The following is a 25866-nucleotide window of genomic DNA, read 5'->3' as shown; positions in this document are numbered from 1 at the left end:
TGGTAGCCGGTATAAAGTGTAACAAGAAGGCAATGGTGGACCTTAATCGCTCAAGAGAGAATCATAGACAGAAGTAATAGCAACAACCAAAGGCTATGACTTTTGGTCGAGGCCTAATTAGAGGACCACCAGTAACAACTTTATATCAAAATATCTTGCGGACTATTCGGGTAAGTCCGGTTAAAACAATCAACAATTGAAATACCTTAAAGGCCTAATTTAATGAATGTTAAGCATCATAAACTCCTGTTAATTGCGTTTATCATTTAGGCCGTGCACGTCCTTCAAGTTCATACATAAATATCCACCCCATTAGTCATTAAATCATCATGATTCCTATATTAATGATGAAAATAGGTTTCATTTATCATGATGAGGCCTATTTAACACACTTTTTCCTGGCGCCGATTACTTTTCATAAAACATTATTGTTCCAAAAAAGGAAATGAGGACGTAATTATTAATACATAATTCGTTCGAATAGGGACTGTAGTTTTCCATCGAAGTGGCTCCACTCCAGAGTAAGGAATATTCAAAACACGTATATTATACAATCTTTATTTCAGACAAATTTGGATATAAATGTAAAAACGGGCAAGGCTAAATATTATGACCAGCATTGAAAAGACCAATAATTTATTATCTTATAAAGTACATGTAGGGATTTTATAATACATTTTAACACAGTTCACCATTTCGTTACCCGAACAAGCAGTCTTCGATGTGAAGAAACTGAACAGACTTCATCCATTTATTCCAACACAACTCACCTCAACTTATCAATCAAACTTAAAACTTAAAAATGATGCAATATGGCTTAGACTTTGGAACAAAACTTTATATTTCAGTGGACATTCATATGAAGTTTGCAAGCATTCGGAAAACCTCGGCTATTTTCCAGCGAAAATAACCTCAATTCTATAAGGTTTACAGTGTCAGAAACCCTTTTATTTAACTGCGCTGCAAGTAGATCGCATAGTAATTTCAATTTATCAGTTAAACTTAATTCTTTACTCATGGGAATCGTTATCGTTTGTAGTTCACTTTATTGGCAATCAATTTAAACTTATTAAACAACATACATGTTAAAACACTACAATTATTAAATACCGAGAAGTTCCGATTTATATTGCAAGTACGTATATGCTAACCACTTATTTTCAGTTTTATGAAGCTGTATCCTGGTGTTAGCATATTAAAGGGACTAGACAGCATATGGGCCCAAAATCGCCAATTATAGTATTTCCTTAAAACAAGCTTTGAATTATCAATACGAGCTATTATGAAGCTGATAATAAATCGCCTTCCATGATTAAAAGAATATTTTGTCGCTGTCTCAGCTGAGTTTAACTGTTAAAAAATAGCGAATAACGGTTTCCGTGTTTATTGTTTATTAAATTTACTAGGATTTACGTGGTAGACAAACCCAGTACATTTTTAATTGAAATAAATCGCAGAAACTGCAAAAGATACGTGTGTCCTAAGCGATTGGATACATAAGTAAGTAAAATTTAATGCGTTGTACACAACGATATCAATTTAATGTAGGTTGTTGACGATTTTCTGTTTTACTTCCTATAGTATCATCTGGTGTCTAATCCCTTTAAAACACGCATATACACCTAAAATTGATGAAACATAGAAATGTTGTTATCGAAACGCCGCTTTCGAAAACTGATATCTTTCACGAAGTCTGAATAAGGAAATTCCATAAGCAAGGGGAGATAATGAAGCAGAAATGTTATCAATAGTTCTAGTTATTGCGCTGTGCACACGTTGGCATTGTCATATGAAATAGTTCTAGGTCACAATTCATTTCTTTATCTATTTTCTTTAGAAATGGGTAAGACAAAGTAAGTTTACAATAAATTAAAATAAAAAGGTGAGATAACACCGCAGCAATTTGCTCTACATTTATATTTTTGGCAAAGTGCACAAATTCACATTGCCATATATGCTCCGATAATCAATCGATTCCTGCAAGTAATTTGCGAGTTGTGCTTCAGACGAAAACAAATGATTGAAAAACAGTTATAAGAAGAACACTTTTAAAAACCGTATGTCGCTTTTTGAGACATTAGTACAGGATTAGGACTCAGGAGGTTTTAGACTACCTTTTCAATGATGGCATTGGCACAAGATTTTCAGACAGTTTATTTTTGTGATAAAAAGTAATTCTGAACTTATATTAACCATGTTATAAATGTGAAAAAATATTGAAACTAAATTGTGTTCATAAATATGCACTGTGTACAGTAACGTTCAGTAAAGGTATTTTGTATTGAAAAACAAAATAAATCAGAAAATTCTTGTTAGTGATTTACAGCACCAAAATAAGAAAACCCAAAACAAAGTTCTTTTCCTAAAGAAATGACATCAGGTTCTGAACTGACGTTTACAAGATAATGTAGGTAGAAACAATTACAGTTTAAAATTATAGAACTCTTTCAGTTGACTTGCGTGTTCATCTAATTAACATTAATTAGACCATAAGTAATGCAATTATGTCTCATGATTGCTATTTTCACAACGTGTTGTTATTTCAGGACATCGGTAATGAACTTCTCTCTGTAATTTTCCCAATTGAGCTGATCATTAACTGTGTTATGGAGTTGGTCCGAGCTGGGATAGGGAGACGACTGAAATAGAATATACAAAAAAATGGTATGTCATTGTTTGTATGTATATATCAGGCCAGAAAATGTTGTTTCCACTAACATCTCCAAAATACATAGTGTAGGTCGATAGACATATTTTAATAGCCGGGATTCTGTTCCAAACCGACCTATATAGCACCATAAGACCATGAGTCACTAACATAATTAAGGAAAACGAGCGGTGACACATATCAATATGAAACTACAGGGACAGGCCCAATTTAGTCCTACTTATGAACATCAATTTCTAACCTTAATGCACCTAGAATCATTTAAATTTAGTACAAATGTGGCGTGCGAGGACAACAAGCCCAGCAGATCCCTTCAGAGAAAAGCATGCACGACTTTGAAAGGTCACTGGTCTTTATAAACAGTAAATTCTCAATCCACACTTAGCCCGGGTTAATTTGCATGTTACCGTTATGAACGTTCTTTCGTCTATGATGGAAAGTTATACGATGAACGGACATCCGCCTACAGCGGACCGTAACATTACTTTCCCCTCCGAGAAGACTCGTCCCGAGTCTTGGCCTGGGACACTTATAGGTAAGGCAACTCCGGCCCGACAATTGTCATTTTTTCCACCGCTACCACCATTTGCAACTTGCGAGGACACCGTGGCCAGCATTACCTTCAGAGTGGTTTTTATAAACAGTACACTCTCAATCCACAAGGAGCCCGGGCTTTGCTAATTTTCATATTATCAAACCAGTAAAAACTAGTATGTCAATCTCCTATGAATGGGAGCGAAAACAGAATTGTAAAAATAGTTTATATTACTAACATCAAACGGTTGCAGAGATCTATTCCGCATGTCAGGGGAGATCATAATTGGACCAAGCAGTGATTAAATCTAATATCAAAACAAAAATAACGACCTCAGTATGTGAAATATCAGTCGTTTAAATTCAATGTTACCCAAGCTTCATCTATAATCTCCCACACAATATCACATTCTCGAGTAACATAGTGCCAACGGAGTGATTAAAATAATATTGTAATAACTGGTTTCACATTTGTTGAATAAAATACGTTTTAACTAACCTAATCTAGGCCTAAACTATATATTGAGAGTGCTGGTTGTGAAAGGACATGAACTCACAGTTTTAGAAACCTTTAAGAACTGTTTGGATATCAACGTCATCGTCAACACCCCTAGCACCGAGCACAGAGGTACCATGTATCTTATGTTCAGGAGTCAATGACACATATTCAATAATATGGGCAACTCGTCACCCCACCTACCACCGAGGTACCATGTATCTTATGTTCAAGAGACAATAAGAAATATTCAATAATATGGGCATCACGTCAACCCTCCTAGCAGCGAGGTAAGCTGTATCTTATGTTCAAGGGTCATGAGACATATTCAACAATAAGGGCAACTTGTCAACGCCTCTAGCACCAAGGTAAGCTGTATCTTATGTTCAAGAGACAATGAGAAATATTCAACAATATGGGCAACACGTCAACCCCCCTAGCAGCGAGGTAAGCTGTTTCTTATGTTCAAGAGTCAATGAGAAATATTCAACAATAAGGGCAACTCGTCAACCACCCTAGCACCGAGGTAAGCTGTTTCTTATGTTCAAGAGACAATGAGAAATATTCAATAATATGGGCAACTTGTCAACGCCTCTAGCACCAAGGTAAGCTGTATCTTATGTTCAAGAGACAATGAGAAATATTCAACAATATGGGCATCACGTCAACCCTCCTACCACCGAGGTAAGCTGTATCTTATGTTCAAGAGTCAATGAGAAATATTCAACAATAAGGGCAACTCGTCAACCCCCCTAGCACTGAGGTAAGCTGTTTCTTATGTTCAAGAGACAATGAGAAATATTCAATAATATGGGCAACTTGTCAATGCCTCTAGTACCAAGGTAAGCTGTATCTTATGTTCAAGAGACAATAAGAAATATTCAACAATATGGGCAACACGTCAATCCCCCTAGCAGCGAGGTAAGCTGTATCTTATATTCAAGAGTCAATGAGAAATATTCAATGATATGGGCAACTCGTAAACTCCCGCCCCCCTCCCCCCAGCAACAAGTTAAGCTACATCTTATGTTCAAGAGTCATTGAGACATATTCAATAGTATGGGCAACACGTCAACCCTCCTAGCAGCGAGTTAAGCTGTATCTTATGTTCAAGAATCAATGAGACATATTTAATAATATGGGCAACACGTCAACCCTTCTAGCAGCGAGTTAAGCTGTATCTTATGTTAAAGAGTCAATGATACATATTCAATAATATGGGCAACTCGTCAACCCTCCTTGCAGTGAGTTAACCTGTATCTTATGTTCAAGGGTCATGAGATATATTCAATAAATTGGGCAACACTTCAACCCTCCTAGCAGCGAGTTAAGCTGTGTCAACCCTCCTAGCAGCGAGTTTAGTTGTATCTTATGTTCAAAAGTCAATGAGACATATTCAATAATATGGGCAACAGGTCAACGCCCCTAACACCGAGGTAAGCTGTATCTTATGTCCAAGAGACAATGAGACATATTCAATAATATAGGCAACACGTCAACCCTCCTAGCAGCGAGTTAAGCTGTATCTTATGTCCAATAGTCAATGAGACATTTTCAATAATATGAGCAACACGTCAAACCTCCTAGCAGCGAGTTAAGCTGTATCTTATGTCCAATAGTCAATGAGACATTTTCAATAATATGGGCAACTCGTCAATACCCCTAGCACCGAGGTAAGCTGTATCTTATGTCAAATAGTCAATGAGACATATTCAATAAATTGGGCGACACGACAACCCTCCTAGCAGCGAGTTAAGCTGTATCTTATGTTCAATAGTCAATGAGACATATTCAATAATATGGGCAACCCTCCTAGCAGCTGTATCTTAAGTTCAAGAGTGCAACAGACAAATCTAAGTATATATATATATATATATATATATATATATATATATATATATATATATATATATATATATATATATATATATATATATATATATATATATATATATACAGCACTGTCTACGCCCCTAGCACCGATTCAATCGGGTTTATATGTTACGAGTCATTATGACTCATTCAGTGATGCGTGTGCCACTGTCTATGCCCCCTAACACCGACTTAAGCGGTATTCTTTTTACAAGAGTTCTTAAGCCATATTCAATGATATTGGTAACAATGTAAATGTGCTTGTGAACGTGCGTGTGCAATTTTGTCCGGAGCATTACGTAAAAAGTCTTTTTCAATATCTGACAAATTCTATTTAGCGTATAATAAATATTCATTTAAATATGCAGTGGATTTTTTATAGCAATCACAATGTACAATGTATTATATACACTTACATTTAAACCTCGTAGCCATGATTCAGTCTATAAATATGCCAGTGTGCCGCGTTGTTCCTAGGTATCGAGTTGACGTATGTCCTGTACACTTCTAACGCATCCTCTGGTCGGCCCTCCAACTCAAAGCAGTGCCCCCAAAAGGTTGCCAAACGTCGCCTCATGGTAGATCTGGGAATAAGAGCTGTTGTCAAGAATGCAGTTTCCTAAGTTGATGATTGCTTGTAGTCGCCCTACTCGTTGACCAAGACCGCGGAATGTCAGGTACTGCAGATAGTAGAGGTAGGGCAGGGCGTCCACAACGGCCCACTTCATCCATTTTTGTTCATTGAGATTTCTATGATTGATATCCTCGCCAATTCCCCTCACCATCTCGTAGCGCAATATCGGTGGAGCACAGGAGGCTTCATGTCCCAAGTAGCGAACACATAATGCGGTTTTGTTTGTTAAGAGGACATCATCGTTATCAAGAACACTGGTAGTGCACAGTGGTTTGTGATGTTCTGTTTTAAAAGGATCCATGTTTCCACATCCACAAACAGCTTGCACGCTATCGTCATATCTACGTTCAACATCATTCAGCACGTCAGCTGCTCTTTCAAGCTCATTATGACAGAAGAAAAAAGAAACCAACTTGAGTCTTGATGAGGCCACATCACTATGTAAGGAACTTTCAAACAGAGACAGTATATTTCTAGGAACATTATAACCATTCCATATGCAACATGATGCAGCAGTGGATGCCCAAACACTCAGAATTAGTTTCGATGTATAGCGAAAGCATATTTCTCTAAAAGGAAACGGCAACCCATATAAATGTGTGCGCACTGTTTGGAAATATAGACCGAAGAATGTACTCATTTGTTCAAGCGTCAAATTAGACGTCAAAGACAGAATATCCAGTAGATCCTTATTTATTGTAATGTGAGCGAAGACACTAAGCCACCTACATAAACTATTGTTTGTTGATATAAGACATCCTTCACTGTATCGAACGGTTCTGATATGTGTGATCACAATCCTATTACCTAATTCGTCGGCTTGTATGTGCGCAAGTATTGCTATGTGATTTTCAATGATATTTGAAAGGATCTTAGAAAGATTTTTTAACTGCGGATTGGTAAATTTTCCATGGAAAAGATTCACACCTGCTACAATGTAGTGAGGGCACATACCAGTGTTCGCCCAACCAAGCAACATTTTCAAACAATAAACAATGCATTCCATCAGGCGGTCTTCCTTCCACATTCCGGGCGGCATCCCTTCCGCGGCAAAAAAGAGTGCAGTTTTGCAGTGAAAGCTTGTCAATTTTCCGATATTATTTAAACAGGGGTTGATGAAGTGAGATTTGAGAATCTTTAGGACCACATAACACTTAAGCTGTAATGTTTTCATGCTGAACATCAGTGTCCTTTCAATTAGACTAGGTGAAATTCTCCATTCCACATCTTTGTCAAGGCTGTCAAAGTGTCCATCAGGAACAAGAAAACACCCACACTCCCTGACTTCTCTGAACAATCCTGGTGGCGGCCAGTGACCGGGCCTTGGCCGTTCAAACCACTCGAGACATTCTGGTGGGAGTGATCTCCTCCGATACGCTTTAACCATGTCAAACATTTTATTAACACTATGAGATGGACCACTGGAGTAATAAGGCAAATTAGTTCCTTCCGAAATTAGTTTCATGATAAATCTAGCTTCTGTGTTGGCATGTAATACACGACCATTTATGTCAACTACACTAAACATATTACTTGGATTTACGGCAGGTTCAGGTGAGTCTTGCCTGATCTCTTGTAGAAGATAATGTTGTGGAGAGCACTTCTCCTCCTTTATCATCAGATAGTTTTCCATCCCTGCCGTCCATTCAGACAATGCGGTCATAATATTGATGTCGTGTTCGCAGTTTAATATGTCAACATCGGAGTTAAGGCCCGGCGTTGTTGTTCCCTCTGACTGGCTTCCGAAAAAGAATTTGGTAGAATTGAATCCTTGTAGATTACCACTTATCGTCCCTTCCGCCTCTAGCATTAGAAAAGTTCTCCTTCTTTTCCTCACCATCCAACTGTTGACGCCGATTTCGCCCAACGCCCTCGACAGGCGGAGAGACATGATTCGGTAAAACTCGGGCGGGTCCTCCATATTTCTCTCAGAAAAGAGTGAACTCTTGAAAGTTCATCAAATTAACTAAATTCTTCAAGAAAATAAAAAAAAAACATGCGTGAATTACGTGATGTTCCTATTTTGTTTATGATTAAAATGTTTGTAGAACATATAGTTCAACTTCATTATCTTTCTTATCGGGTTGTTTATTGTTGAGAGACGCAATTTTACAACATCAGTACATCCTATATATATGTATAAAGATAAAGCTTTAGGTCGTTATCTTAAGAAGATATTTCGTTTAAACATAATCATTTAGTATGATATGCAGTTTAATATAGCAACATAGCGAATATAAATTTCCTTTTTAATAAACATGAACATTTGATTCACTATTAATATCCCAGCCAGCAAAACATATGGGACCCATATGGGTCCCACATGGGTTACCATCCTGGCCCCACATCGGTTTTGCAACAGGGCTCCATGTGGGTCCCATATGGGCAAGCCCATATGGGTTGAATGTGGGACCCATGTGGGCCCCACATGGGTTTTGGAACAGGGCTTGATATGGGACCCATATGGGTCCCACATGGTATATGTGGGCTGTATATGGGCCCTACCTAAGCAATAAGTTTGGGGTAAACTGTTACTTTGTTATTACATTTTATCATATATTGATTCCAATTACCTAAAATATTTGATCTGGAGTGTTCACCTATTGCATTACTATCCTTTCATTGGTTATAAACTTATCTAGACCAACAGCTATAATGAGAAGTCCAAATGACATAATGTCAACATAATATTTCATTACACAACAAAAATAGCAATAATCTTATTAAGTTTATTAACACGAAAACATCAGAAATGTAAAACAAGATGTACACACTAAAAAAGACTACAAAAATTAAATACAGACGATGTTAAGATTTTGCCTAATACTGGCAGTATAAAAGTGACATACAAGAAAAATGTGACTGAAATTTTGACAAAAATTTTCAGTTTGTTTTGACAATACCAAGCTAAAAAGATCTAGTACATTTATATGGGAATTTGATTAATAACTTAAAAATAAGTGTAAACTTTGTTTTATTGATTGTATCTGTCACCTAAAGCTGTCAAACTGAAAAAGCGTGTCAAAAATTACATGTAAAAAAACACATTTTAAAGGCTTTAACGACATTGGCAGCTCCTCGTTCATTTTTATCGAAAACGACCTCGGATGTATTTGGACGGTTTACATACTCAAAAAGCGTTAGTTTAAGTCCGCTGCAAGTAGATCGCGTAGTAATTTTATTCGGCAGTTAAACTTTATGACTTTACTCTTGGGAATCTTAATTATGTTTGCAATAATACTCTTCACTGGCAATCAATTTAAACTTAAATCAATAATACAATTCTAAAACCCTACATTTAATTAATGATATAATTAAAATATTTACAAACTACTTTAACTGATGTACCCGCATACATCCGATGTTGTTTTCGATAAAAATGGCCGAGGAGCTCCGAATACTTTAACAAATGTGTTTAAAAAAATACACAAATCGAAAGACGCACAATTCTAATATACAGAGCATGGGGTGCATCTACACATTCAAGTATAACAATATTCTTTAGACATAAAGCAGTGTTTCAAACCAGAAATGAAATAACAGTTTCAAGTTAATTGGCACATTGGGTTCAATCACAAAAATCATAAATGTAAAATAAAAAAGAATTTAAAGGGAGAAAAATTAAACACAAACCAGAACTATTGACTCACACAATTAATGCACCTTGTAAAACTGATTAGTGAACTGACATGACTGAATGTTAAAACATATATATCCTTATTTCCTCCATGTATGAAGAGTTACATTACAAAATACAGTACAAACTGTATGAAACAAAAGTAGAGCAACAGCATATAACAAATATTTACATAATAAATTGATATCATTTAGATCCGTTTCATTGTTGTCTATCAAGATGGATTAATTAATATATACACACTCACTCCATAGGTTAAAAAAAACATGTACAAATCAGTGATCACTGTTGTGGCCAGGGAAATAAATGGTGTTGATATAATTAGTAATTTCTCAAAAGTTCTTAGCGTAATACCATTTCATTCAGCCAAATTTCTTACTTCATCTTAAATAAGTTTATAGTGAGTGTATCAAAGTTTGAAATGGTGTACCCAGGATAAGAAAATTATAATGAAACAAAAACCGACATCATTCCGAGATATAACGATAATTATTCAATGCCAACAGGTTTCGCTTACATTGATCATCAGGGGAAAAATTATCGAAGTAAAATATGACATTATTGACACTGTAATTTGGGAACATTATTGTGTTAACTTGTGTATACGTGTTAGTAAATGAAATCTGACATCGTCACTTTTTGTTTGGAATTTGATTAAAAATGTTCATAAAATATATAGTCTTAGATAACCTACCTTCTTTAGAAAAATCATCCAAATGTGAACTAAACATATTTGTCTTGTTGATGGGTCTCCTATTTGTCATGGACAGTTTGTCTTATGTTTATACAAAAAAGTAAAAGCAACATGGATTTGCCTATAAATATAGATAAGAAATGCTCTTCTTGCAACCCTTCACGATATGAAAATTTAGGGCAAAAGTTGGAGATATCTCATTATTACATTATTGTGATACATTTTGCATACAAACTACATAACATGTCACACGACATTGATGTGAATGATAAAATAATCGATGCATACATATTGTATATAATCAATTTGAAAATCGGTGATAAATATTCTGACAATTTTTGTTGGTTAAGTTTTGAGTCGTAAATCTGATTTTTTTTGGTAAGTAAATAAGTCAACATTCTACTCAGGAAGCATCGGATGACCCTTGCTTGGTCTTTGCGGTCAACCTCACGATCTTGAGACTCGAAAAGCAACTTCTGGATGGCCCCCTCCATTTCATTGCGGTTACAAGAGCGTATTGCTGGGTTCAATTGTAGACAGCCTGTAAATGGTGTTAGTGGATAGATGAATATCCGAGACAGCTATTTCATCAAAGTGATTATCAAATGTTTAGTAATAAATAAGCAGCATTTTATTGTCAACTATATATGGTAATTTTAGCTAGGCAGATAAATTTACATAGCGTCACCTTTGTGCAATAACTGAATAACTGCATATAGAAATAGACACAGATATTGAGTTCTTGCACTAAGGTGACGATAGGTATCTTAAAAAGTTTGTCATTTTTTAATACTAATACTCCATTATTTTTTTTTAAATCCATTGATATATATTCATTGCATAGGTAGTTTCATTTAGCAGACCTTAATATATACAACGACAAAACCACGTACTGAAAAAGATGTTAATCAAGTTTGGTTCCCGTTAGGTTGTATTGGCTGGCAAGATTTGTTGTCAACACTGTCTTCATTATCGAAGAAACCGTGTCTACTGTGTCACTGACTCCCACCATATTCTGCCAAGTATTTTACCTTGAACAAAAAGTTGTGCATGAAAATGCCTGTAAATCCACATATAAATGCAAAACAGTAAAAACTTTCAAACAGAACCATAGTATCACACTTAATGTGGTACAATTAAATATTAAAATTTGAAGCACTGTCAGCGCACCCTAGTACTGGCTCGGTCTGTGTGTCCTTTAATATATTGATCAGATCACGTTTCAAAAACAAATCTTAATGTTTAAAGTCACTTCAAAATGCAACTTTAAAGCACAAATTATGCATTTTTAAATTTAAAGACAACTAATAAAAAAACAGTCAACTATGTTTGGGAAACTTACAACGGATGTTGCAGCATTCTCTTGTGACATTCGCTCTTCGAAGGCTGTCAAATCCTCCACAGTTTAGAGGGGGAAAGATATCCCCTCTGGCAACTCATTTGGAACTGCATCTTGTGCTGAACCTCTCGCCAGGATGAGCCACAGGAGCCGCGCATGCTGTCCCAATTGCTCCTGCTGGTTTTCCAACAGCACAAAGATCCAGGTGTCCCGACCTGGAACAAATAATATTATGTCAAAAATAAAAATTGAAACCAGACAGTTCAAGTGAACTACAGTGAACTATTAAACCAATAATGTGATTTGCTGTTTGTTAATGTTATAATAATAATAAGATGCAAGGTTCAATTATGAAAATAATTTTACATTCCATTAAAATTTCCTATTTACCTTCTTGGATTCTACTTTGCCGAGCTTCGAATAATGAACTGGTAGCTGGAATGTTGGGGAGTGTTGGTCTTGCAAACATCCTCATCATCACCATTAGCAGCAGTGGCAGGCTGTTCACCCTTGCTTACATCCTCGTACAGCCTCCTTGGTGCACTTTTAAATTGGATAAAATAGTCATGAGTGTCAGAATCCATTCAAGAGAAAAAATATGTTAAAGTCTCTTTGGAGGTCTATATGTTAATAGGTTCCCCATGAACCATTAATTTTTCGTTGTTTTTTTTAGTGTTGTTTTGTTATGCCATCTGCCATCCCGAATGCCTTTACTTAATTTATATCGATATGATCGCGAAATTATATGACAAGTTACAAAATCGTAGCATAAACAATACTTCTACATGAAAGTCACCAGTAATTCACTTGTTTAAAGTCAAAATACTATAAATATAAACACAACTTGCTTTAAAAGTTAAAAGAGAACCTTAACCTTTTCTTTAAAGATTGTTGTTGTTTTTTTCACTCAAACACGTTTATCACTCGCGCCTCGATAAAAAATCACGTGACAAATTTCCACTTTTTTTTTATTTGTAACTAAATTGCTGCTAAAAACTCAATTGCAAAACGTTTATACTTAAAAAGTTATAAAAAAAATGAAGTTACGTAAAAATATCTGTTCCTTGTGTATTTATGTATCATCGCCACAACATCGTGCCTGACCATCTAACACTGCCCTACTATAATGATAATCCCGAGTATATGGGACCCATATGGGACCTATCTGGGGCATATCATGGCAAAAGATATGAAGCCAATGCATGAAATAATGAACTTTTTTCACAAAGTATCGATGTAAACATATGTTCATATAACAATGCTCTTCGTTTCCCTTTCTGTATCCAATTAATATAGTTGAGCAGCTATATAGGTCCCATCTGGGCAATTTCAATTTCAACCATATGGGTCCTATATGGGTCCCATATGCGCTTTTTGACCAGATTCAGCCCATATGGGACCCATTTAGCCTTGCTTGCTGGGATACAACATTGATATGATCGTATCACTTTTCTCTAACATGAGGAAAAAATTTCCTTCGTCCCTCACCATCCATCTGTTGAGCCCGATGTCGCCTAGCGCCCTCGACAGGCTGTGAGACATGGTTCGGTTAAACTCGGGTGGGTTCTCAATATTTTACAGAGAAACAATGGTTATCATAATTTATGTGACAAATTATGTGCAGGTATTCAAGAGTAGTATTAACAATTCGTAGGAGTTCCATTTAAGTTCCACTTTCGCTTTCAAATTGCTTAATGAAATAAGTGTGTATATATGATTGATAATTTTACAATAATTATGTTTATACTGTTCTTGTCTGAATGAGATGCAAATAAAATACAAAATCAATTATGATCATATAACAATGCAGTACATGCATTTTAGACAGCAAAATAGTGACTCCTTTTTTGCTCTTTTAATTTTCGTTTACATTTTGTCCTTCATAGATATACAACATATATATATACATCTAATCGCTTTTGTCTTGCATGGGGAAAGTTCGCATTCTTCTCATCGCAATTTAATTGATGACTCCGATGTCGCCCAACGCCCTCGACAGGCGTGGAGTCATGGTCCGGTACTCGGGCTGGTTCTCCATCTTTCACAGAGAAACAATGATTATTATAATATCATTTGACAAGTTACGTATGTACAAGTAGAATTCGTAGAAATTTTTTGTTATATCCCATTTTCGCTTTCAAATTCTCTTATGAAATCGGTGTATGTATATGACTGATTTGTTGAAAATAATGGTGACTATCTTGTATTTGTCTACATGCGATGCAAATAAAATACAACATCAATCATGATAATACAACAATGTTTCGTTTATACATTATACGCATACTGATAGAGAGATTGTTTGTGTAATTTCGGTTTGTGTTCGATTATTTAATAAGTGTCTTTTTGTAGTACTAGCGGCTCAACTGTGTTGCCGCGCCACTTAAAAGTGCCCAAGTAATACTTAATGATCATAGGCAAGAGAAATTATACATAAAATACTCAAAACTACACAATGTTATGCTAAAATTAAAAAATCTATTGTAGGCGAAAGTCATAAAACTATTATATTTAAGTTAAAGGGGCATTACCCAGGCGTTACTTATGCTACGTATACCACTTTTTATTAAGATAAAACTAAATTCGATTTGCACGCCCGGGCGTACTAGAATATACATAGGTACACCCCTGGTTGCCGGGTTAATGTGTAGCTAGAAGGCAATGGTGGACCTAAATCCCTCAACAGAAATGCATAGAAAGAAGTAGTGGCAACTATCTACGGCTATGGCTTCGAGTTCAGGCCAAATTAGGGGACCAACAGATTTCATATAAAAATTTGACATAAATGCTTGCGGACAACACGTGTAAGTCCGGTTAAACGAATCAACAATTCAATTACCAATAATGGATCTATTACCTTATTGGGTCTATTATGAACTGAACAACATTAGATGAGACAACGTTTCATGCCAAAACCTTTGTCAAAAACTTAGGCTTTGCGATAATTGAATAGTGAAGGCGTGGATTATCTATATTTTTATTGGTTTTCCATACACATAATGCATCAATACCATGCCAAACACACTTACGAAAACCAATTTAACCTATATAATTACTTAAAATGACAGTTTTGTTTTTAGACATGTGTTAAACAGGGACGTACCGAAACCAAAAACACTAAGAGTAGTTCATCAAGAGCGCTTCGTGCTACGTTGCGCTTAAAGTAACCGAGCAATAACTAATATCCTCCGAGTTTTGAGACATAAATGTGTCCCTTCCTTCCTACTAAGGTGTGAAATGGTGTCAGTCCGACCTCACTTGAGAGACAACACTTAGATAATAAAATCGATTGCTTGCAGATATGGTAAGAAAGATACCAAATATGTCTTAGGAAGAAGCCTATTTTCTGAAAATTGAGCCCTCTCCACCAAGACATAACAACAATACTATATCGCGCAGTGTTTTTCTCCATTTCATAAGTGCATAGGGACTTGTTTAGTGAGGAATGGTTCTTAGAACCTTGATTCTTTCTTAAAATGAAATTCCACGATTTGAAATGTATTGTTATTTGTGTCTTTAATCTAAAGCATCATTACTTCGGCAATCCGAAATGATAAGTTACAGGGTAAGTAGGTGACCGATATGGGTTATTCAATGTAAAGTAAAACATATCGCGTTAGAGCGAATCTCGAACCCGAATATGGATTCCGACGCCCTTATATCCCATATCTCGCCGCCTACTTACCCTGTAACGTATATTTTACATCGACGACATCTTTACATTGTTCAATTGTATTGGGAATTTTTCATTTATTCATCGGAATCGGAAAATAGTCGCCATTTTGGATCGATATAAAGATTAGTGACCTAATATGAAAAAATGGGGTCACCACGTGACTAGTCCTGGACCAATGGCGTTGCGTCACTCATGCTCAGCTACTGTAAAAAACAACAACATGAATTCGAAAACAACATGAAGAATTTCGATCCTTTGGAATATACAATAATAACCTTAGAGTTCTGTCTTCCTGGAGGATAATAACATGATTTAATCATTCGACTCATTTTGTGTTTTTATCTAGAACTATATTAAATTGAATATTGAGCAAAATCTTCAAGTAAATCTACTCGAAATCACTTCTGACTGTAGTTTACAAGTGCACAGAATCTATTTTTAAAAGCAACTGTAAGAATATAAATGTTTTTGCTTTAAATTAAGCATGTGGTAAGAATTTTTCTTTGAAGTTTGTATTTGCGGAACATATCGACAGAACTAAAGAAATAGAATCGGTATCATTTAGGCAATGCACGTCCTTTAAGTTCATACATAAATATCCATCCGATTAGTCATTAAATCATCATGATTCCTATATAAATTATAAATATAGGTTTCATTAATAATGACTATTCCATACACATTTACCTGGCGCCGAATTGTTTTTTCATAAAACATTACTGTCCCAAAGAAGAAATTGAGGACGCAATTATTTTACGCAATTTTTTCAAATAGAGGCTGTAGTTTCGCATACAAGTTGTTCCAAACCATTGTAAAGAATATACAAAACACGTTTATAATACAATCTTTATTTCAGACAAATTTGGATATAAATATAAAAATGGACAAAGCTACATATTATGACCAGCATTGAAAAGACCAATAATTTATTACCTTATTAAATACATGTAGGGATTTTATAATACATATTAACACAGTTAACCATTTCTTTAACCGAACAAGCAGTCTTCGATGTGAAGAAACTGAACAGACTTAATCTATTCATTCCAACTCAACTCACCGCAACTCATCAATCAAACCTAACTTAAAAATGATACGATATGGCTTAAACTGTGGAGCAAAACTTTATATTTCAGTAGACAGTCATATCAAGTTATATCAACATGCTTTGCAAGCATTCGGAACACCTCGGCTTTTTTCCAGCGAAATTAACCTCAAATGTATACGACTTACAGTGTCAGAAACCTTTTCATTTAACTGCGCTGCAAGTAGATCGCGTAGTAATTCCAATTTATGAGTTAAACTAAATTCTTTACTCTTGGGATTTTATATCGTTAATGCAATAACTTATTTTATTGGCAATCAATTTAAACTGAAATATACAACATATATGTTAAAATACTACAATAATTAAATACTATTTTTCAAAATCTTACGAACTAAATGTACTTTATTTATGTACCGACACAACCGAGGTTTTTTTCTATGGAAAATGGCCGAGAAGTTCCGAATGACATTGCAAGTACGCATAATTATGCTAAACACTTTTTTCAGTTTTATTAAGCTGTATCCTGATGGGATATTAAAGGGACTAGACACCATATGGTCCAAAAATCGGCAAATACAGTATGTCCTTAACACAAGCCTAGAAATATCAATACGAGCAAGTATGAAGCTTATAATAAATCATTTCACATGGCAAAAATAATATTTTGTCGCTGTTTCAGCTGAGTTTAAGCGTTTAAAAATAGCGAATAACGGTTTCCCTGTTTATGGTGTGTATATTTAGCATGATTAGTACCGATACATATTCCGACGCTATTATTAAATTTACTGGGATTAACGTGGTAGACAAACCCAGTAAATTTCGAATTAGAAAAATACGCAAAAACTTCGAAAGATACATGTGTCGTAAGCGATGTGATACATAAGTAAGTTATATTCAATGCGTTGTGTACAACGATATCAATTTTATGCAGGTTGTTGGCGATCTTCGTTTTATCCATTGGTATTATCTGGTGTTTAGTCTCTTTAAAATATGTATAAACACCTTAAATTGATGAAACATAAAAATGGTGTTTTCGAAACGTCGCTTTCGAAATCTGATGTCTTTCCTACACGGAGCATGTCTGAATGAAAAAAATCCATGAACAATGGGAGATAAATCCGCAACAATGAGACCAATAGTTATAGTTCTTGTGCTGTGTACACGTTAACATTACCATATAAAATAGTTCTAAGTCACAATTACTTCCTTTGACTATTTTCTTTTGTAATGGGTTGGAACAATTTAGTTGACAGTAAATTAAAATAAAAAGGGGCGATAACATCGCAACAATTTGCTGTATAGTTATGATGCACAAATTCGCATTGCCATATATGCTCCGATTATCTATCAATTCCTGCAAGTTATTTGCGAGTTCTGCTTTAGACAAAAACAAATGGTTGAAAGATAATGATAATAAGAAAAACACTGCCAACAACTGTATGTCTCTCTTTAAGAATAGTCTACGCCGCTCAAAAGTTTTCAACAACGGCACTGGCACAAGATTTTCAGAAAGAAATTATCAAAACAAATTTAAGCCCCAAAAATAATCATTTAATTCCAAACTAAAATTTACCATGCCAAAAAACTAATTTCTTTTTACTGAAACCTATTTTGATTATAAGTATTCCCTTTGAACTGTCTATATATATTCTCTGAGAATAGAATATAAAGAAAATATTTTTCAATACAGAAGAACGTTTCTAATATCCGATTTTTGGACTGGAGTTATACTTTTTGTTTTTGGAATAAAAAAAAAATAAAATCGGAAAATCCTAGCTAGTGATATACAGGACCAAAATTCAAAACGTAAAACAAAGTTGTTTTCCGAAAGGAATGGAATTGGGTACTGAGTTGACGTTTAAAAGGTATTATAAGTAGATCGAAACGTACGTCATGTTTCCCATTTCCTTGAACTTGTCAGTAATTATAAAACGTTTTCAGTTGACTTGCGAGTTCATCTAATTTGCATTTATTAAAGCATAAGTAATGCAATTATGACTCATGGTTGCTATTTTCACACCGTGCTGTTATTTCAGGACATCGGTAATGACCCTCTCTCTGTAATTTTCCCAATTTAGCTGATCATCAACTGCGTTACGGAGTTGGCCCGAGCTGGGATAGGGAGACAACTGAAAAAGATATTAAGAAAATGCAGTTTACCAAGACAAACTCCTAGAAGGGTTACTTCCCTTACAGTACAGTAATCACTTGCACCATGCAAATCACGTGACCATGGATGCTGTGTAAATATGCTTTATTTATTTTTTCAACTAAAACTCTATGCAGCTGGAATAATTGAAATTTAATACAGCTATCAAAAAAGTAGAAGTAAAAACATTTAAATAAAGAGTGTATATAAATGAAATCCAGCGGCTGCAGAGATCTATTTACTATCTACTTTTTCAGGGAGATCATTATGGCCAAAGCATCGATTTAATCAAATATCAGAATAAAATTATCGGCATTGGTTTGTGAACAATACGTCAATTAAATAAATATTACCCAATCTACATTACAATTTCCTTACAGCTCAAGACCACATTCTCGAGTAACATAGTGTTAACGGAGTGGTTAATATAATGTAATAACTTGTTTCACTGTCGTTGAAATAAAAGTTTTAACTAGACTAATCTAGACCTAAACAATATAGATTGCTGGTTGTGAGAATACATGAAATAAAATAAAGTATAGAAACATTCTTTCATGAAAACGCCTACCTTCGTTCGAAGTCTGTTGGCTATATCCTTCGTAAGATGGTCCTTCAAGAACTGTTTGGATATCAACACACACTCTGCCCCGTGGCTCACCTGAAAGAAAATGAAACGAATATGTTCTTTTCGACACCTTTATCATTTATTTGAGTGCAAGTTTTACAAAAATAAGAACTAATATTCTGAAAAGAAGATATGGCTTAAGCGGTATTCTATTTTCAGGAGTGATTAAGACATATTCAATGATATGGGCAACACTGTCAAAGCCCCAAGCACCGACTAAAGCGGTATTCTATGTTCAAGAGTCATTAAGACATAGTCAATGCAAGGCGCATCCCTGTCAACGCCCCCTAGCAGAGATTTAAGATGTATTGTATACAAAAGGTTTTAAGACTTATACAATGATATGGGAAACACTGTCAAAGTTTTCACGCACCGACCTAAGCGGTATTGTATGTTCAAGGGTCATTAAGACATATCAAATTATATGGACACCACAGTCAATGTACCCTATCACCGAGTTTAGCGGTATTATATATCAAGAGTCATTATGACATATTAATTTATATGGGCAACACTGTAAACTCCACTTACACCGACTTAAGCGGATTTCTATTTACGAAAGCTTTTATGAAATATTCAATGATATGGGCGACACTTTCAACGCCCCATAAAACCGATTTAAGCGATATTCTATTTGCAAGTGCTATTGAGGCATATGCACTGATGTAGGCAACACTGTAAACGCCCCCTAACACCGACTTATGGGGCATTCTATTTTAAGCGTTCTTAAGACATATTCAATGATATGTGCAACACTGCTGTCCCCCAACCCTCACACCGACGTAAGTGATATTGTATTTACAAGAGTTCTTAAGATATGTTCAATGATATGGGTAACACTGTCAACGCACCCTAACACTGACTTAAACGGTATTCTATTTACAAAATTTGTTAAGATATATTCAATATGGGCAGCACTGCTGGACCCCCCCCCCCCCCCTTCACACCGACTTAAGTGATGTTGTATTTAGAAGAGTTCTTAAGACATATTCAATGATATGGGAAGTACTTCCAACGCCCCAAACACCGACTTATGCGGTTTTCTATTTACAAGACTTCTTTTGACATATTCAATGATGCGTGCATCCCTGGTAACGCCCTTCAACATAAACTTAGGCTGTATCCTATGTTAACGAGTCATTATGACACATTCAATGATGCGTGTATCCCTGGTAACGCCCTTCAACACCAACTTAGGCTGTATCCTATATTTACGAGTCATTATGACACATTCAATGATGCGTGCATCACTGGTAACGCCCCCTAACCAAACCAAATCTGTTTCATCTTGTGAAAACTTTCGTTTTATTGGTATAGCTTTGTGCATGCAAAAGCCTTTAAAATGATTATAACTTGAAAATCGTTAGCCCTATAAAATTACTTGGCCACAGACCTTGTCCCTGTAGTATTACTTGTCTGTACATTGTTAATCGTTTGCATCTCCTAAATTTGGCAAACTATTTTCCTAGTTATCTCCTTCGATCCACTCAGAAAAGTAAAGTATAGGCAACTTGATATCCGCTTGCAATCCTAAGAAAACTTGTATCTGGAATCTGCATATCACATACGAAGAAGTTCAAACCTTATTATCTTATTATTCGTATTTTCTTAAAAAAACGCCGATAGGCGAAAGGGATATACGCACGCATCAACATGTGTGGGGGGAGTGCGTTTGCGTGTGTGTGTGTATTTGTGTGTTTGTTTGTGTGTGTGTGTGTGTGTTTGTGCGCGTGCGCGTGCGAGTGTGCGTGTGTGTGTGTGTGTGTGTGTGTGTGTGTGTGTGCGTGCGTGCTTGTGGTCTGTTGGTGGTGTTTGTAAGTGTGTGTGGTCTATCTGTGCTGTTTGTACGCGTATGTGTATGGTCAGTCAGTTGGGTTGGTATGTTTGTGTGTGGTCAGTCTGTGGGGTTGGTATGTTTGTGTATGGTCAGTCTGTGGGGTTGGTATGTTTGTGTATGGTCAGTCTGTGGGGTTGGTATGTTTTTGTGTGGCCAGTCTGTTGGGTTGGTATGTATGTGTATGATCTGTCAGTGGGGTTGGTATGTTTGTGTATGATCTGTCAGTGGGAATGGTATGTTTGTGTGTGGTCAGTTTATGGGGTTGGTATGTTTGTGTATGGTCAGTCAGTGGGGTTGGTATGTTTGTGTATGGTCAGTCACAGGGGTTGGTATGTTCGAGTGAGGTCAGTCACAGGGGTTGGTATGTTTGTGTGAGGTCAGTCACAGGGGTTGGTATGTTTGTGTATGGTCAGTCACAGGGTTTGGTATGTTTGTGTATGGTCAGTCACAGGGGTTGGTATGTTTGTGTGTGGTCAGTCACAGGGGTTGGTATGTTTGTGTATGGTCAGTCACAGGGGTTGGTATGTTTGTGTATGGTCAGTCAGTGGGGTTGGTATGTTCGTGTGAGGTCAGTCACAGAGGATGGTATGTTTGTGTATAGTCAGTCTGTGGGGCTGGTATGTTTGTGTATGGTCAGTCTGTGGGGTTGGTATGTTTGTGTATGGTCAGTCTGTGGGGTTGTGTGTGTGTGTGTGTGTGTGTGTGTGTGTGTGTGTGTGTGTACGTGTGTACGTGCGTGCGTGCATGCGAACGTGCGTGCGTGCGTGCGTGAGTGCGTGCGTGCGTACGTGCGTGCGTGCATGTGTGTGTGTGTGCGTGTGCGTGTGCGTGTGCGTGCGTGTGAGTATGTGTGTGTGTGTGTGCGCGCGTGCGTGTGCGTGCGCGTGCGTGTGCATGTGTGAATGCGGATGTGCTTGTGGGCACATGCGCACATTCGTGCGTGTGTGAGTCCGGGCACTATCGTCCGGAGCATAACTGAAAAGTCATTCAAATTTTCACTATCTGAGAGACCCTATTTAGCGTTGTTGTTGAAATATTCATTATAAAGGTGTGTCCTTTTAAGGCAGTATATCAATAATATACAGACAACAAAGATCAGTGAAAAGGCAGTTGTTGTTATTTTATAACAATCACAATGTAAGGAAATTATGCACGATGATATCATTCGATGTCTGTGTAGTCACTATATATTTACACTAAATTGTAACATCTAAATCTCGTAGCCATGATTCAGTCTATATATATGCCAGTGTGCCGCGTTGTTCCTAGGCTTCTCTTCGACAGATGCCCTGTACAGTTGTAACGCCTTCTCTGGTTTGCGCTCCATCTCCAGGCAGTGTCCCAAAAGGTTGTAAAACGTCGTTCGATGGAAGAGCTGGGAATAAAAGCTGTGGTCAAGGAAGCAGTTTCCTAAGTTGATGAATGCTTGTAGTCGCCCTATTCGTTGACCAAGACCGCGGAATGTCAGGTACTGCAGATAGTAGAGGTAGGGCAGGGCGTCCACAACGGCCCACTTCATCCATTTTTGTTCATTACGATCTCTATGATTGATATCCACGCCTATTCCCCTCACCATCTCGTAGCGCAATATCGGTGGTGCACAGAAGACTTCCTGTCTCATGTAGCGAACACATAACGCGGTATTATTTGTTAAGAGAACATCATCGTTATCGACAACACTATTAGTGCACAGTGGTTTGTGATGTTTTGTTTCAAAAGGATCCATTCTACCACATCCACATACGGCTTGCACGCTATCGTCATATCTACGTTCAACATCATTCAGCACGTCTGCTGCTCTCTCAAGCTCATTATGACAGAAGAAAAAAGAAGCCAATTTTAGTCTTGATGAGGCCACGTCAGTATGTAGGGAACTTTCAAACAGAGACAGTATATTTCTAGGAACATTATAACCATTCCATATGCAACATGATGCAGCAGTGGATGCCAAAACGCTCAGAATTAGTTTCGAAGTATAGCGGAAGCATATTTCTCTTAGGGGAAACGGCAACCCAAATGAAAGTGTGCACACTGTTTGAAAATATAGGCCGAGGAATGTACTCATTTGTTCAGGCATCAAATCAGGCGTCATAGATAGAATCTCCAGAAGATCCTTATTCATTGCAAAGTGAGCGAAAACACTAATCCACCTACATGTACTATTGTTTGTTGATATACGACATCCTTCACTGTATCGAACGGTTCTGATATGTGTGATCACAATCCGGTTGCCTAAATCGTCTGCCTGTATGCACGCGAGTATTGATAAGTGATTTTCAATGATATTTGAAAGGATCTCAGTAAGATTTTTTAACTGCGGATTGGTAAATTTTCCATGGAAAAGATTCACGCCTGCTACAATGTAGTGAGGGCACATTCCAGTGTTCGCCCAACCAAGCAACATTTTCAAACAATAAACAATGCATTCCATCAGGCGGTCTTCCTCCCACATTCCGGGCGGCATCCCTTCCGCGGCGAAAAAGAGAGCAGTTTTGCAGTGAAAGCTTGTCAATTTTCCTTTATTATTCAAACAGGGGTTGATGAAGTGAGATTTGAGAATCTTGAGGACCACATAACACTTAAGCTGTAATGTTTTCATGCTGAACATCAGTGTCCTTTCAATAAGACTAGGAGTAATTCTCCATTCCACATCTTTGTCAAGGCTGTTAAAGTGTCCATCAGGAACAAGAAAACACCCACACTCCCTGACTTCTCTGAACAGTTCTGGTGTCGGCCAGTTACTGGGCCTTGGCCGTTCAAACCACTGGAGACATTCTGGTGGAAGTGACCTGCTCCGATACGCTTGAACAAAGTCAAACATTTCAGAAATACTATGAGATGGGCCATTGGAGTAGTAAGGTGAATTAAATTGTTCTGAAAGTTTTTTTATGACATCTCTAGTTTCTATGTTGGCATGTAATACACGACCGTTTCTGTCAACTACACTATAAATATTACTTGGATTTATGGCAGGTTCAGGTGAGTCTGGTCTGATCTCTTGTAGAAGATAATGTTGTGGAGAGCACGTCTCCTCCTTTACCATCAGGTAGTTTATCCTCCCGAACTTCCATTCAGACCATGAGGCCATGATATTGATTTTGTTAAAGCAAACTAATTCGTCAACATCGGAGTTTAGTCCCGGCGTTGTTGTTCCCTCTGACTGACTCCCGAAATGGAAAGTGGTAACATCACGTCCTTCTTGTTTTTCACCGATTGTCCGTCCCACCTCTAGCATTAGAAAAGTTCTCCTTCTTCTCTTCACCATCCAACTGTTGACCCCTATGTCGCTCAACGCCCTTGACAGGCGGAGGGACATAGACGGGTAAAACTCGGGCAGGTCCTCCATATTTCTCTGTTAAACGATAAATAGCTCATCCAGTCAACTTAACTCAATAAAACATAATAAAACATGCGGGAAGTACGTGCTGTCTTAACAGTGTTGATGATTTAAGTGTATGTAGAACATTAAATTGACCTTGTTATCTTATTTTATCGGGTTCTCATTTGTTAGATGACGTTATTTGACCATATCAGTACATCCTAAATGTACATCCTAAATATATTAGATAAAGCTTTAGATCGTTTCATACAGAATAATTTTAACATTTGTTGATTAAACATAATCACTAACATGTAGTGTAATATGCATTTTTAGATAGCAAAATTGACTCCATTTTTTCTCTTTTAATTTACGTGTACGTTTTGTCCCTCATAGATATACAACATGAGCATGATCTTATCGCTTTTCTCTTTCATGAGGAACGTTTGCCACCTTTTCCTTACCATCTAACTGTAGACGCCGATATCGCCAAATGCCCTCGACAGGCGTGGAAACATGATCCTGTTTAACTCGGACGGGTTCTCCATCATTCACAGAGGAACAATGATAATTATATTATCTTGTGACAATTTACGTATCTACAAGTAATATTAAGAATTCGTAGAAAATTCCTGTTAATTTCCACTTTCGCTTTCATTTTTTTTCCCTACTTTCGGATTGTATTCGATTGTTTAATGGTTGTGTTATGGTTGCACTAGCCGCTAAACTGTGGTGCCGCTTTAATTAAAATTGTCCACGTGAAAACAGTCTCAACATTAACTATGACATTGTTTAAAGGCACAGCAAGGACAGTAATGTAATGTTCAGTGGGACGTGCAGCAGTCTTATTTTTAACTATGATATTGTTTAAAGGCACAACCGGGACAGTAATGTAATGTACAGGGTGAAGTCCAGTAGTCTTAACTTTAACTATGACATTGTAAAAAGGCACAACAGGGATAGTAATGTAATGTACAGGGTGAGGTCCAGTAGTCTTAACATTAACTATGACATTGTTTAAAGGCACAACCGGGACATTAATGTAATGTTCAGGGGGAAGTTCAGTAGTCCTAACATTAACTATGACATTGTTTAAAGGCACAACAGGGACAATTATGTAATGTTCAGGGGGAAGTCCCGTAGTCTTATCTTAAACTATGACATTGTTAAAAGGCACAACCTGTACAGTAATGTAATGTACAGGAGAAGTCTAGAAGCCTTAACATTAACTATGACATTGTTTAAAGGCACAACAGGGATAGTAATGTAATGTACAGGAGAAGTCTAGAAGCCTTAACATTAACTATGACATTGTTTAAAGGCACAACTGGGACAGTA

The 25866-nt window shown here is 36.8% G+C and overlaps 2 protein-coding genes across 2 annotated transcripts; both read right to left on the bottom strand.

Annotated features, from left to right (window-relative positions):
* Positions 1-6106: 6106 nt before the first annotated feature.
* Positions 6107-8125, bottom strand: LOC128208617 (uncharacterized). The gene is made up of 2 exons (XM_052912164.1): positions 7230-8125; positions 6107-6677 (listed from the first exon to the last, which is right to left on the bottom strand). Exons 1-2 carry the CDS (start codon positions 8123-8125, stop codon positions 6107-6109), a joined length of 1467 nt encoding a protein of 488 aa, XP_052768124.1.
* Positions 8126-22304: 14179 nt separating this feature from the next.
* On the bottom strand, positions 22305-25123 carry LOC128209702 (uncharacterized). Its single transcript, XM_052913868.1, has 2 exons — positions 24993-25123; positions 22305-24561 (listed from the first exon to the last, which is right to left on the bottom strand). Exons 1-2 carry the CDS (start codon positions 24993-24995, stop codon positions 22420-22422), a joined length of 2145 nt encoding a protein of 714 aa, XP_052769828.1. The 5' UTR covers positions 24996-25123; the 3' UTR covers positions 22305-22419.
* Between the last annotated feature and the right edge of the window lie 743 nt (positions 25124-25866).

This window comes from Mya arenaria, chromosome 11 (assembly GCF_026914265.1).
Source record: "Mya arenaria isolate MELC-2E11 chromosome 11, ASM2691426v1".
Taxonomy (NCBI): Eukaryota; Metazoa; Mollusca; class Bivalvia; order Myida; family Myidae; genus Mya; species Mya arenaria.
This window is presented reverse-complemented; position numbering and strand designations above follow the sequence as displayed.